Genomic DNA, 16,096 nt, shown 5'->3' with positions numbered 1-16,096 from the left:
CGAGAATAATTTATGAAAATCAAGGTCTAACACTCAAAGATGTTCTTGCAACCCAATTTCTTTAGCTTGAGTAAAGGATATGGAAGAGTTTTCATGAAGAAATCGGGCCTTGAAAAACTCCTAGAATCAGCTATCCAATAAGAAAGTCTTCATCTTTGCTCTGGCGAGAAATTAATTTTTGGACAAACTTTGAAGGCAAATATTTTAGGCTATGATCCACGAGAAGGTATGAAATCAATCTCAAGCTCTTTCTTGTAACATCATCTTTAAGTTTCATGAAGAAATCGAGGGTTGAAACGGCATGATCGGAGCTAGAGAACCACGTTTTCAAACGGTAGTGCACATAAACGCGCGCATCTTCTTCCTGTCTAGAGGAAGAAGACGATGACGTGGCCAGTTCAACTGGACCGGCCATGTCAACCCAAAATCTGACCTTTCCTTGGTTTTTCTCGATTTTTAACCCCCTTCCAGATCATTTCTCATGGAAATTTTTATGGTTCCATAAACTAGACACAATAAGGAGTCTATGGAAGAAAATTTGAAATGATTCATATATGTGAAGCTCGAGAACGGAAGTCCCGAACGTCAATGACGAGGTAAGTAACCACCTTGAAGTTTTCTTAAGAAATACTTGTGGGAATCACTTGAATTTTCATATGAACCCTAAACCAAGTATGAATTAAGAATATAGGAAAGAAAAACTTCAAAGAACCGTGAGTTATGGTCCTAAACCGATCAAATTTCTCGAGATTTAAGTAATGTTAAAATAACCAACTAAATAAATTTCGCTGCCTATGAAATTTTAATGTTGAGTATATTATAGTATGTTAAGATTATATATGAAATTTGGTGGTTATTGATTAAGGATAAGTAGGTAAACCAACAACTGGTGCAAAATGACCATAATGCTCCTAAGGATGTTTACTTGTGGCAGTGAGGATGTTGAACCCTAGGGGAGGAGGTAGGTAAACCAACAACCGGTGCAAAATGACCATAATGCTCCTAAGGATGTTTACTTGTGGCAGTGAGGATGTTGAACCCTAGGGGAGAAGGATTGGAGGGTCCCACATGATTAAAGAACGGGGGGGAGACAGTGAGGATGTTGAACCCTGAGGGGAGGAGGATTGGAGGGTCCCACATGATTAGAGAGGAATGGGGGGGGGGGAATTGGGAGATCCCACATTAGTTAAAGATGAGTTTGAAGGGAATGAAAACCTCTCCTTAGCATACGAGTTTTAAAACCTACCTTGAGAGGAAACATGTAAGGGAAAGCTCAAAGAGAAAAATATTTGTTGTCGGTGGACTTGGAGCTGTTACAAGGGGGTATGGATTGGGGGTCCTACATCAATTGAAGAAGGGAACGAGTGCCAGCAAGGACGCTGGGCCCCGAAAATTAGATTGTGAGATCCCACATCGGTTAGGGAGGAGAATGAAACGTTCTTTTTATAAGGATATAAAACCTCTTCCTAATAAATACATTTTAAAAGGTTTGAGAAGAAGCTCAAAAGTGAAACTCCAAAGAAGACACCCATACTAGGCTTAAAATAAGAAACTTTATGGAAGTTTCAAATTACTTCCAAGTATTTATTTAAAGAAATTAGTTAGACATTTTTAGCTTATTGGATAAGGACTAAATTAAAAAGTACTAAAAAAATGTATACTTAATTAATCATTTAAATTCTTAATTGTGTTATCCATAAGAATAAAATACTATTTTGACCGTGGAAGTATTTTTAGGCTTATTTTATGTACTTCTTTCCGTAGGGGTGTCGTTTATAATAATTTTGATTATTTTCATTCATTATATAAAAAATTTATATAAATTTATGGTTATTAGTGTAATCTTACCTGAAAAAGATGAAGTAATAATCTAAAGGGTTTATAAAGTATGGATGAGATTGAATGTCTTATCTCGATAATATTATTGATATGACCTATTTTATAATTGTTACAAATGATTTTTATGGAAATTGTTCATGTGAAAACATGTGAGTGAGGGTATATTATACCATGTGTAATAACCAAAAATTTTGAAATTAAAAAAAAAAAAAAAAAAAAAGGATTCTCTCAAGTTTCTTAAAGCTTAGAAGTGGGGGTTGACCTATGCTATAAAAGAGAGTTCCCTCACTTCATTTTAGCATCCCACTTGAACGGTTCGAGCCAGTTGGAGACTATACTTTCGACTCAATGCTAGCATTTTGGTTGATCCGGCTTGGGCTTGATACGCTCGGACGCTAGCATTCTAATTTCAATTCTTCGAAAGCGTTTAATTTTTTAGTCAAGTTTAAAGTATTTATGCATAATTAGGCTAAGCTAATTTAAATTACTACCTTTTGCCTCATTAAATTTTTTGGAGTCAAATTTAAAGTATTTATGCATAATTAGGCTAAGCTAATTTAAATTACTAACTTTTTCCTAGTTAAAACTTTTGGAGAAGTTTAAAGTATTTATGCATAATTAGACTAAGCTAGTTTAAATTATAAAGAGTGAGTTTAAATTATTTGATGCAAAACTAGTTGAGCCAATTCTAATAGTAGAATTCTAATTAATGATGTTAGACTCTAGGCAGAATTAGATTTTAGAGAGCAACGTTAAGCTAGCATCAAGAAGTCGTAATAGCTTCACCCTAGGCCAAACAAGTAAGTGTCCCTATTGTCATCTAGTTATAATTGTGTGTTGTATGATGACACGTGCCCGTGGCTTCGCACATGTCATATGCCCATATATGCAAACTGTTATGAAATGATATGTATATTCTATGAGATGTGATTGTTATGCTGTGTTTGATGAATTGATACGTTTATGAGATGATATGATATGCTAAGATATGATACGTTGAAGCCATGCTTGGGATATGTCATGTGACTGTTATGATATATGATATGATATGTGCATGATGTGGATTATTATGTCTGAAAGCATGAAAACGTTATGATATGACATATGTGCGACATGAATGATATGATATGATTGATATGCAAAACGACAAACTAGCATGAAATACAACCCCGACATACGCATGAAAGATATGATAAATAATATGATAAACGATTTGAGAAATGATATGATATGAAGGAAGGCGTAGCAGGGTTGTATTAAATGATAATGAAAATGGAAAAATGTTGGGACCTCATGCATTATTGTGTGCTCATACATCGAGGGATGCCCCTTATCCTTCATGATAGTATAGATGCATACGCTATGAGACAGGAGAACGATCATTATGTTTATCATAATGCTATCTGATGTTCGCTATTTCTAACAAGTGTTCAGCATCAACAGCTATCAGAGAATGCTCACTTGACTAGAAAGAGGTCCATAAGGTGTGCGAACTGACTGGTCAGTCCATACTCACTCGTATGAACCTTATGAAGGGAAATTAAGCACACATCCAAGTTGCCTGTTAGGATAGCTAATATGAACCAAAAGACATCAATCATACAATATACTTCAATGAAGATGTGAAGAAAAGGTTGTCAAAATTATCAAAAGATGTTTCAATTCATGCCACATTGAAGAAGAATGAAGTTTGATTGTTATAAATTTTGGGTGGGTTACAATTTAGAGTTATTGTATTTCATTTATGTATTTTAAGACTTTATTTACTATAGGTTACAATTACATAAGGGTTAATTATGGCCATTAGGTATGAATGTTACAACTCTTGGAATGACTTTAGTAGTTTCATTTTGAGGCTATATAAAGCCATGTATGTTGTATGTGTAAGAGACTTGAAAAATATAGTAAAAAGAAGCATTTGTGCTCTTCTTTAGCCAATGGCTAAGTTTCTTTGCAATTCTATGTAGTTTAGGTTGCATGTAGAATCATTCAAGCTCGACATGATCAATCTTGCTTGTGGAGTGATTCGAATCTCATGGAAGTGTTCTTGCCTTGAGATATTTGATCAACAAGAATCATTCAAGCTAGACATGATCGATCTTGCTTGTGGAGTGATTCGAATCTCAAACAATGTTCTTGCCTTGAGATATTCTATCAACAAGGTAATCCGAATCTTACTCCCCTTGTAGTGCTTCCTTTTCTTATCAATAGCTGCCGTAGGAAAATAGACTGTTATGATAGATTCCATTCATAAAGTTGTATGTGTTTGCATTTAACTCCTATACGGGTTTGCTCACTGAGTATGTCTTAAAATACTAGAAATCACGGGCTACTATATTTTTAGGTAAACACAAGGCATCCATATACGGCTGACAACGACATTGCAATTGGAGATCATGACACATGTACATGTACCCAATCGTACAATAATGTTTTTCTATTATTGGTTCATATTATAATACTAAAGAAGGACAAAAAGAAAACTCATTAGGGTACCTCACGTTGAATATATAATTGTAAACATAACTTCATTTTTCAATTCGTCCTTGGCAGTCAAAACAAGGAGGGCTTGATTTACACGCCATCTCTCTCTCTCTTATAAATTGGCGAAGTCTTGTCATCTTCTTACTTGTCAAAACTCATGGAATGAAAAAGAAGTGTGAAGATAATTGAGATATGTGAAGTGGCTCCTCGGCTGCCGGAGGAGTCATGTGCCGCGGCTGTGCCATCGTCTCTTCCTCTCACCTTCTTCGACCTTTCGTTGCTGAGGTTCTATCCAACCCAACGTCTTTTCTTCTACGAGTTACCATCTCATGATATCTCCTAACGAAATTATTCAGAAGCTAACAAGCATTCTCACTCTTTGCCATTATCTTCCTCTGGCTGGAAACCTTGTCTAGCTTCCACAGTTTGAGCTTCCGACCATCAAGATTTTCTATGGGGACGGCGTTTCTATGACGGTAGCAGAGTTAGAACTGACTTTTACCAACTTTCCGGCAATGGGTTCTGATAACCGCCAACAATGCTCGATTTTGCAAGGTTAGAGATCCTTCTAGAATACTTGCCAACTTTCACAAAGAAAGCTAACTTAACGAATTGATTCTAACCAAGAGTTGGTTGGAAGATGAATAATTCTTATATCAAACTTGGAATTTATGATGGTTGTTAGATAAAACCTGAGTTTTTATGACTTTTCCTTATTCACACGATTTCAATAATCTGATTTTGAACGCAGTCAGAATTCAGTTATTCTCTCTCTCCTTTTTTACGCATTTTTTCTTCCAACCAATTTTCTCTCACCGAACAATCCAACAAGTGGTATCAGAGCCAAGTTGAAGATCGGTGTATATCATTGCAGAGGAGCCAACCTATCAACAAACAAGTTGAATAGCTCAAGTGGTTAGAGCTTTGACCTAACATCACACACGTCTTAGGTTTGAGTAGAAGAAAATGCAAAGTGTAAAAACACACACATCGTGGGGCCCATCTTGGGTAGGCTCACTCACTCCTCCACGCCGTCGCCGTGTGCTGACATCTCCATCACTGCCACGAAGAGGCCGACGCCATGATGATGGGCGTCAAGTTATCGTTGAGCGAGTGATCAGGGAGACAACGACTGCAGTCGTTCAGTATTCCGGCGATTGAGTATCTGTGCCCCCAGAGATGAGGAAGAATGGCTTGCACACCTAAAGCTCCGTGACAACACCGGCGAGAGCAATGGGTCCTCCTCCAGCCAAGATGGGAATCAAAAGAAGGAGTCAACCAACGGCAGGCCGATCTGCTCGAACTGTGGGAAGAGAGAGGACACCTAAGCAGGAATTGTTGGAGCAAGCTTGTTAGGAACAAGGAAAAGGTCGAAAAGGCCCATGTGGCTCAATCTGAGGAGGACGAGCCAGCTCTCTTTATGGTAACTGCATGTGTCCCCATGGTCGATAAAGAGCTCCAGCTAGGGAGCCAATTCAACTGGAGGAAGGAGCGAGTGTTCGCTCAGATCAGCCAGCGGGACGAGCAACACAAGGACCGGCGATGGATCCTAGACACAGGGGCAACAAACCATATGACCGGGGCTAGATCTGCGTTCTCCAAGCTCGACTCGGGGATCCGTTGGACGGTGAAATTCGGCGACGGCTCCGTCGTCGAGATCGAAGGACGCGGCACCATCCTGTTCGCCAGCAAGGGAGGCGAGCATCGCAAGCTGACCGACGTCTATTTCATCCCGAGGCTCAAGGCTAACCTTGTGAGCCTGGGTCAACTCGATGAGACAGGCTGCTTCATCTCCATCGAGCGCGGACTACTCAAAATTTGCGATAATCAACGACGGCTGCTCACGCACGCAAGCAAGGCGCACGACAAACCGTCTTTACATCCTGGACTTAGAGATAGAGCAACCTATCAGTCTCTCGGCCAAGACTGAAGAGGTATCTTGGAGGTGGCACGCAAGGTACGGGCATTTAAACTTTCCTGATCTAGAAAAACTGCATAAGGAGGAGTTGGTGCACGGTTTGCCAGCAATCAAAGGCGTGAACAAGCTGTGCGACGGGTGTCTCATCGGCAAACAGAGGTGCACACCCTTTCCGTCTCAAACATCCTATCGAGCCGATAAGCCGTTGGAGCTTGTACACGGCGATATCTGCGGGCCCATCAAGTCGGCGACCCCAGGCGGTAAGAGTCTCTTCCTCCTGTTAGTCGATGACAAAAGCCGCTTCATGTGGCTGACCCGCTTGCAACAAGCGAAAAGTGAGGCGGCAGAGGCGGTTAAGTGCATTAAAGCGCGAGCGGAGGCCGAATGTGAGAAGAAGATGCGAGTGCTGCGCATAGATCGAGGCGGAGAATTCACCTCGACAAGTTTCGATAAAGTACTGTGACGAAATCGGTATACAACGGCACCTAACGGCGCCCTACTCCCCCCAACAGAACGGAGTGGTGGAGCACCAAAATCAGACCATCGTCGGGACAGCAAGGTCATTGTTGGTGACGGCTGGGATGCCTGGGAGATTCTGGGGAGAGGCAGTAATGACAGGAAATCGGCATACAACGGCACCTAACGGCGCCCTACTCCCCCCAACAGAACGAAGTGGTGGAGCGCCGGAATCAAATCATCGTCGGGACAGCAAGGTCATTGTTGGTGACGGCTGGGACGCCTGGGAGATTCTGGGGAGAGGCAGTAATGACAGCCGTCTATCTCCTCAATCGGTCACAAACCCGAAGCCTTGACGGGAAGACGTCATATGAGGCCTGGTACAACAAAAAACCAGCGGTACATCATTTTCGCGTGTTCGGCTGCGTCGCATACATGAAGGTAACACGTCCCCACCTCACCAAGCTCAATCCCAGGGGGCTGAAGGTCGTCTTCATCGGCTATGAACCCGGGAGTAAGGCGTACAGACTGTATGATCCTGTAGGGGGGCGAGCTCACGTGTCTCGCGATGTCGTCTTCGACGAAAGCACCTTCTGGCAGTGGAATGACGTGATCGAGGCAGACCATAATCCAAATCAATTTACGGTGAAGTACCTCGTCACCGAGCTAGAAGAAGGAGGAGCCAGCATCAGCAGCCGTCACCGCCGCCAGCAAGTGCAACCCCTGAACTAGTGGAATTCGCAACACCACGGACTGCGGATTCGACGCTGGATGCCGATCACGATACTGATCTGGAGGCCAGGTACCGGAGGATGGACGACCTAGTAGGAGGAGGTGATCCACCTGGACTGGCAGTGCGCGAGCTCGAAGAAGTGGCCGAACTACATGCCATCAGTGTAGATGGACCGAACACCTTCGCCGAAGCAGAAAAGAACCCGTGCTGGCTGAAGGCAATGCAGGAGGAGACGACATCCATCACCGAAAACCAGACGTGGAGTCTGGAGGATATGCCGCCTGAACACCAAGCCATAGGGCTCAAATGGGTCTTCAAACTGAAGCGCAACGAACAAGGAGAAGTTGTGAAGCACAAGGCTCGTCTGGTGGCGAAGGGCTACGTCCAGAAACAAGAAGTGGACTTCGAAGAGGTATTTGCGCCAGTGGCAAGGTTAGAATCCGTTCGTTTCTTGCTGGCAATTGCAGCACATTACTCTTGGGAGGTTCACCATATGGACGTAAAGTCTGCTTTCCTTAACGGAGAGCTGAAGGAGACTGTTTATGTCCGACAACCACCTGGCTTCCTGGACAACAACAACCCCAATAAAGTATTGTGCCTGCACAAGGCACTCTACGGGCTTCGACAAGTTTCACGAGCCTGGAACGCGAAGCTCGGCAGTACCTTACTGTCACTGAAATTCAAACGTTGCGCCTCTGAGCATGGCATGTACACGCACGGCCATGACAAGAAGCGACTAATCGTGGGAGTGTACGTCGACGACCTCATAATCACTGGAGGTGACATGGAAGTTCTCGAAAGGTTCAAGAAGGAGATGTCGAAAAACTTCGAGATGAGCGATCTCGGCGTGCTCAGCTACTATCTCGGCATCGAAGTGCAACAGAATTCTACCGGCATCTCATCTGCCAAAGTGCATACGCAAAGAAGCTGCTGGACACAACTGGACTTGTGGACAGTAATCCTACAAGGACGCCAATGGAGGCCCGACTCCAACTAAGGAAGGTCGGCACTACGACGACAGTCGACTCCACCAATTACCGCAGCATTGTCGGGAGTCTGCGCTATCTGGTAAACTCTCGTCCTGATCTTGCTTATTCTGTTGGATATGTGAGCCGATTTATGGAAGCACCTAGAGAGAAACATTTAGTGGCTGTCAAGTGCATCCTACGCTATGTAGCCGGAACCAGAGGCTGGGGTGTAAGATACTACGCAGGGAGCGGAAAGGAGAAACTCAAGCTAGTCGGCTACAGTGATAGTGACATGGTCGGTGACGTTGATGATCGTAAGAGCACTAGCGGAATGATCTACTTTCTCTCAGGCGGCGCAATCTACTGGCAATCAACAAAACAGAAGGTAGTTGCTTTGTCTTCCTGCGAAGCAGAATACATTGTCGCTTCGATGGCAGCAACACAAGGGATCTGGCTTGCGCGACTAATGGAAGAACTCATCGGGAGAGAAAGTGATCCACCAATGCTATACGTAGACAACAAAGCTACGATCTCCCTGATCAAAAATCCAGTTTTGCATGAACGAAGCAAGCACATAGAAATCAGATTCCACTACATTCGAGAATGTGCAGATCGAGGGCGCATCAAAATTGATTACATCCGAACAGAGGAATAACTTGGAGACATCTTCACCAAGTCCCTGGCGCGGGTGAAATTTGAAGAACTACGCTCAAAGATCGGAGTTCAAATAGTAAGGTAGATATACTACAGGTTTTAGGAGGAGATTGTTAGATAAAACCTGAGTTTTTATAGCTTTTCCTTATTCACACGATTTCAGAAAATCTCCGTTTGACCATTTGACAAATCACGTCGAATGAATCACCAAAATTTTAGACGGAAATTTTGTAGGGAGTGGCACAGATTTAGTTGGCCACTCTCCAGCCATATTTAGAATAATTTATATTTTAAATAGGAGATTTGTTCAGAATAAACCACAACCTGATTTTGAACGCAGTCAGAATTCAGTTATCCTCTCTCTCCTTTTTTACGCATTTTTCTTCCAACCAATTTCCTCTCACCGAACAATCCAACAATGGCCACTCTCAGATTCTAAGACGACTCACTCCAGAATTGGCTTGATCAAAACTAATCCAATGAATCGGTTTAAAGATCAAACCTAAAGCAATGTTCGGAAAAGAATAACACCAAAAAGATATCAAGAAAACACAAAGGTTTTGTTTGTATTCAACCACGATTCTCAAACATGAATATTACATGCCTTCAAATAGGCCAAAAAGATAACCCAAATATAATGAAGCTACCAACTACAAACTACAACTACCAATAAAAGTTAGTAAATACAAATTGAAGAAAATAAGACATGATATAAATTGTCTTAATTGGTAGTTCAACTACCATAGGTAAAAGTCTTCTAATCACTTTTCAATGTTAAGTGGAGTTTATTGTAACTCCATTATTTTCTTGATTTGATATACTAATGCTATAAAAAAATTTGGGCTCAAAAGTCTTTGTTTCAACTTGTACATTAGCTAGCCTTTGAAGATGCAATGTATAGGCCTCTTGAATCTTCTTAACCTTCCTTCTTGTAATCAGTCCTTCGAGTACATGCAAAGGGTCAGTAATTGAATTCACATCAGATTCCGTGAACCGTGAAGCTTCTGAGTTTCATTCTCTTGTCCCCCTCTTGCCCGCTTCTCATGATTGTGTTGCAGCAATTGCTATCCAAGTTCTTAGCTTAAAAACTTGAGTAGCTAACAATGTTTGGGTTGTTTTTTTCTTTTTAGTCTATTTGCATTCTTATAATTGTGTGTTTAATACACCTTTCAAATTTTATGAATATTATTTATTTATTTATTAATATCGATAGTTCAAAAGTTTTCAATTTAACTCTTTATATTTTAACATATTTCAATTTTTAGTCCTCTGTGTTGGTTGAAGGATAAAATTAACTACCTAGATACTAAACTTGTTTCATGCCTTTATAGTTACATGAATTTGTGAGATACATGTATATGAGAGATCCATGTATTTGGTTAATAATTGAAGAGTCGTGAGAGTTAGATTCATTTGGTAGAGACATGTATCAGATTATTCATATATGACCGTGGTGATAGTTTAGATAGATACGTTATTTAATATTTAGTACATGCATGCATGGTCATGATGTATGTTCCAAAAGGCTTATACAAAGATCATTTATGTAAAGATTTATCCTAACCTTTCCAATAGAATACATCTCTTTCTCCTTTCTCCATCAAAAAGATTTAGTTTGGGATTTGATTTAGTTTGTGATTGTTTAGAAAGTTGTGATTTGATTTGATTAGTTAGTTAACGCTTCCTATTTATTATCTAAGTTTTCTTTTTTTTATTGCTTTGTAAAACTATTTACATAGTTGTTTCTGTTCATCAAAGAACAGAACTTTGATTGTATATTGAATTTAGTTTTCTCCGTTTTAACATTTGGTATCAGAGTCTACTTACCTTGAATTCAGGATAGGAGCAGTGATATGGCAACTTACATACCTTGAAAAGTAGCAACCTTTTCGGGATAAGAGGAGTGATATGTCGATCTGCATACCTTGAAAAGTAGCAGATAAGAGGAGTGATATGGTGACGATGAGTAGTTTTATGCCGCCATTGATTCCAAAGTTGGATGGATATTATGATCACTGGTCTATGATGATGGAAAACCTTCTCAGATCAAAAGAATATTGGAGCGTGGTGGAGCAAGGAATTTCTGCAGCAGCACAAGGAGAAGTTCTTTCAAAAGGATAAATAAAGCAATTGGAGATCTTAAAATGAAGAATTTAAAAGTCAAAAACTATCTCTTCCAAGCCATAAATCGTCGTAACTCTAGAAACCATTCTAGAGAAAGACACAACCAAAGATATTTGGGACTCCTTGAGACAAAAGTACCCGGGAACAACTCAAGTCAAACGTGTCAATTGCTAGCTTTTCATAAAGAGTGGAAGGTTCTTCACATGAGACGAGAGAACTAGTGTCAGGCTACTTTGCTCGAACCCTCATAATTTCTAATAAAAAGAAAATTCATCGGGAGAAGATGGTAGGCATTGACATCATAGAAAAGATCTTAAGATCTATGACTTCTAAGTTCGACTATGTCGTTTGCTTGATTGAGGAGTCTAATGATTTGAATTTCTTATCCATTGATGAGTTACAAAGTAGTGCATGAACAACACATGAATGACCATGTTTGTGAGGAAGAATTGCTCTAAAAGTCACACATGATGGATGTTTTGGTAGCAAAGGAAGAGGATGTGGTGGCCTTCGAGGACAAGGTAGAGGAAGAGGTGGACAAAGTTTTGACAAATCAAGTGTGGAATGTTACAACTCCTATGGATGAGGACATTACCTATATGAGTGTCCTAAAAGGAAAAATGATAAAACAAATTATGCGAAAACCAGTGAAGAGATGCTATTAATGGCATGTGTGGATAAGAAGAAAGCTGAGAAGAAAAACATTGGGTTTCTTGACTCCGGATGCAACAACCACATGTGTAGAAAGAAAGAACTTTTCTATCATATTAATGAGAATTTTCGACGAACTATGAAGCTGGGTGACAACTCAAGCATGGCTGTGATGAGCAAAGGAAATGTAAAATTTAAAGTAAATGAGATTGTGTAAGTAATCCCCGAGATATTTATGTACCAAACTTGAAGGACAACTTGCTGAGCATCGGATTGCTGCAATATAAAAGTCTTGCAATTTTTATACAAAAAGGAGGATGTAGGATTTATCATCCTGACAAAGGGTTGATTGTAGAGACTTCAATGACATCAAATATAATGTTTACTCTATTTGTTCAATCTCTACCAAAGAAACAACCCTGCTTCAATGTTATTATAGAAGATCCTGCAAGAAAATGACGTTGTCGATATGGACATCTAAGTTTTGGAGGACTAAAACCACTTCAAGGGAAGGACATGGGGCAAGTATTGTCGGTCCTTCTCCCTCAAAAGTATGTGAAGGTTGTTTGATAGGAAAACAACAAAGAGATTCGTTTCTTAAAGAAAGCACATGGAGAGCATCACAAATTCTTCAACTTATACATGCTGACATATGCGGACCGATCTCTTGGTTTTTTGGCCTTAATCTCAAATTAATTAATTTTGATTAATTAATTAAGTGATTGGCCTTAATCTCAAATTAATTAATTTTGATTAATTAATTAAGTGATGTTTTGATGATAACAAATCTATCTTCAATTATTAACAATTCTCAGTACAGTATTTTATCCACAATTGGGAATAACAATTTCAACGTCTTTTTTGGTTCACTCAAATACGAGTTAAAATGAAGAAGTTTCAGTCAAAACAAGATACCCGACGTGATGATGTTGAGGAAAAATTGACATCATGGACTGGTGGCAAAATTGACATCATGGACCAATCGAATTCAAAACAAGATACGCGACGTGATGATGTGGTGACAAAATTGACATCATGAACCAGCGTCAAAATTGGCTTAATCACAAATTAATTAATTGATGTTTTGATGATAACAAATCTACCTTCAATTATTAACAATTCTCATATTTTGTCCATAGTGTAAAGTTGGGAATAACGATTTCAACGTTTTTTTTGTTCACTCAAATTAGAGTTAAAATAAAGAAGTTTCAACCAAAACAAGATACTGACGTGATGATCTGGCGACAAAATTGACATCATGGACTAGTGGCAAAATTGACATCATGGACCAGCTGCAAAATTGACATCATAGATCAATCAAAATATGACATTTATAATTTTGGTAAAGTAACAATGGTGGAGTTTTCAATTACTTTTAAATTGAAATAAAATTATTTAAATTATAAAATTATTTCATTTATAAAAGTTTGTGTTACTCTCAAATGAGAGGAGAAGTATAATTATAAAATTATTTCAGTTATACAAAGTTTTCAATTACTTTTAAATTAAAAGAAAATTATTTGAGTTATAAAATTATTTAAAGTATAAAATTATTTCAATTACCTTTATAATTATTTCGATTACATTATAAAAGTTTTTAATTAAATAAATGAAACATGTGTCTACAGTTTTTCACTATAAATTTAAAAAAATAATAAATATTATTTTTGGTGGTTCACGTTTCCGTTTTTAGTGTTCCATATCAATTTTTATTTTCACTTACTATTTAAACTATCACCTCTTCATATTTTTTCAGAACACAGAACACAGTCCACAATAAAACTTACATAGTTTCTTCCATCTAAGTTTTTAAATGTCCTTATCAATTCCTATTTTTACAATTTGATCACTATTTAAACTCATCACCCCTTCATATTTTTCAGAACACAAAAGACAATATACAACTTACATAGTTTACTGGATCTAAACATTTTTTAAAAGCCTTCATTGTTACTCTCTCTAAACCTTCCAACTTCATTTCTTGCTTATCTTATTCTTGAGAGAGATGTCGATTGTATTGATCCTGAGTCGTGGAAAAGATTGAGTTTCCTCTCGAACTCCTAAAAAGAGCAGTGTAACAGTTGGGCTCTGATTCTAGGAAAAAAGTCAAGAAAGATTTATTCAAATTTTCAGGAGGCGCTTAGGGAGTGGAGTAGGTCGAGTTTGACCGAACCACTATAAAACTACTATATTTTCTAACCCTTTCCTATTTAAATTCTAAATTATTATCAAGTTTTATTGCATGGTATTAAGTTTTAATGTTATTAGAAAAATTTAATCACGTTTAAATAATTATATTGTTGAAACCCTATTCACCCCTCTAGAGTTGCCATATCGATCCAACAACATCCATCTTGAACAACAACAAGAGGTATTTTATCAGTTTTATCGATGATTTCAGTCAAAAAACTTGAAGTTTCTTCTTAGCTGAAAAATCAAAAGCATTCTCCATTTTTAAAAGATTTAAGACTATGGTTGAAAAAGAAACTGGTATATACTTGAAGGGCTTGAGAACTGATCGAGGTGGTGAATTCACATTCAAAGAATTCAGTAGCTTTTGTAATGAAAATAGTATTCATAGGCAACTGAGAGCTGCTTATACTCCGCAACAAAACGGTGTGGCAGAAAGAAAAACCAAGACAATTATGAATATGGTTAGATGCATGCTGACAAAAGAAAGGTACTAAAAGCTTTTTGGGCGAAAGCAGACTGGACGATTCATATTCTCAATAGAAGTCCCACTATAGCCTTAAAGCATATGGCTCCAGAAGAAGCTTGGAGCGAACATAAGCCTGTTTCACATTTCAGAATTTTTGGATGTATTGTGTATGTTTATGTCCCAAACAACAAAAGAACAAAACTTGAGTGTAACGACCCTAAATTTTTACATACTTAGAGTCGCTACTAACGTCTCATACTCATCTATAATGGGAAAATATAACTCTTTCATGAACATCATTTATAACATAAACTTCGAAAAATGCTCAAAACAACTTATTTTCTAGAAAACACAATCACGAAATACTCAGAAGTGGTCTCACTATAGGGGATCCTTCAAATGCACACACATGCAATCATGATTTAGGGCCTATCTCTAACATCATAGGATTGGCCTCTAGTCTCGAAAAAAAATTGGATGTGTAGTACGTCCCCACACACGACTCACACATGCGCGTGTGAATCCCCAGGGTGCTTGCACACCCCTGGATCCTCGGGTCAAGCTAATCTGTAGCAACGTCCAAAGGTCAGTGGAACTCCATAGTGTCATGCGCCTCATGAACACACTCATTTGTGCGCATTCGCACTCATCATCATACTGTGTGCGTCTGCACTCATTATTATATTGTGCACATCCACATTCATTATCTCTAGGGGAGATAATCGTATGCGTATGAACATAAAATATGCATGAGGTCCTTCTAAATCCATCATAATGTCTTTCTGACACAACCCTCTAGTCTCATCTCTTTGTTACTTTAGGTAACAAACACTCCTGGATATTTATATTAATATCCTTTTCATGCTCTTAGGGTTGTGTCCTATGCCGATCTAAAGACATGATGCAATATGACACTCATAATCATATCGCATGCTCAATATGGAAAACATCATCATATTAAGGTAAGCATCACACAATCATCATACTCGTCATATTGCCATAAAGTGCATCAAGCATATCAAGTAAATCATTCACCGAAATATATATATCCTACGCACATCATCAAGTATCATAACTCACACATCATCATAACTCATACATCATCATATACTAGTATACGACATAATGCGATACAACTCATACATCATCACATACTAACATATGGCATTGTACGACACAGTTCATACATTATCATAACTCATACAATTTTTAGTCTATCTTATAGTAAAGCCACTTACTTGGTTGGCCTTAGCCAAAGTACTCCTTAATTAGCTAAACGTAAGCTTCCGTTCCTAAAAAACTGCTCCAAAGGTCGCCGAAGTTTGTTTCCTATCACACCATTCGTTACCTTTCGTTAGTATTACACATTTTAATTAAATATCCAACTAACAAATGTGAAATACGGCTCTAATATGACCTCAATTACCTTAACCAGGGCCAAAACAGGTCTGAAAGGGTCGAATCGGTAGAAACTAGGTAAAAGATGAAAAGTCGAGCCGAATATGTCGGGAGCCACTACCGGAAGTCAAATCGATCTGCTAAGAGATTACTGAACTAGAACTAAAGTCTGCAATTGGAGAAGATCAAATGCAAAGGATCATTATCCATAG

General features: G+C 38.9%; 1 protein-coding gene across 1 annotated transcript; it reads left to right on the top strand.

Moving 5' to 3' along the window:
- The first annotated feature begins 588 nt into the window (after positions 1-588).
- On the top strand, positions 589-10,145 carry LOC111469266. The gene is made up of 3 exons (XM_023114485.1): positions 589-596; positions 4,495-4,641; positions 9,992-10,145. The coding sequence occupies exons 1-3, from the start codon at positions 589-591 to the stop codon at positions 10,143-10,145; spliced, it is 309 nt and encodes a 102-aa protein (XP_022970253.1).
- Positions 10,146-16,096: the final 5,951 nt, after the last annotated feature.

This window comes from Cucurbita maxima, unplaced genomic scaffold (genome assembly GCF_002738345.1).
Source record: "Cucurbita maxima cultivar Rimu unplaced genomic scaffold, Cmax_1.0 Cma_Scf00039, whole genome shotgun sequence".
NCBI classification, from domain to species: Eukaryota; Viridiplantae; Streptophyta; class Magnoliopsida; order Cucurbitales; family Cucurbitaceae; genus Cucurbita; species Cucurbita maxima.
Note: the sequence above shows the minus strand (reverse complement) of the source record. Positions and strands in the feature narration are given on the sequence as shown.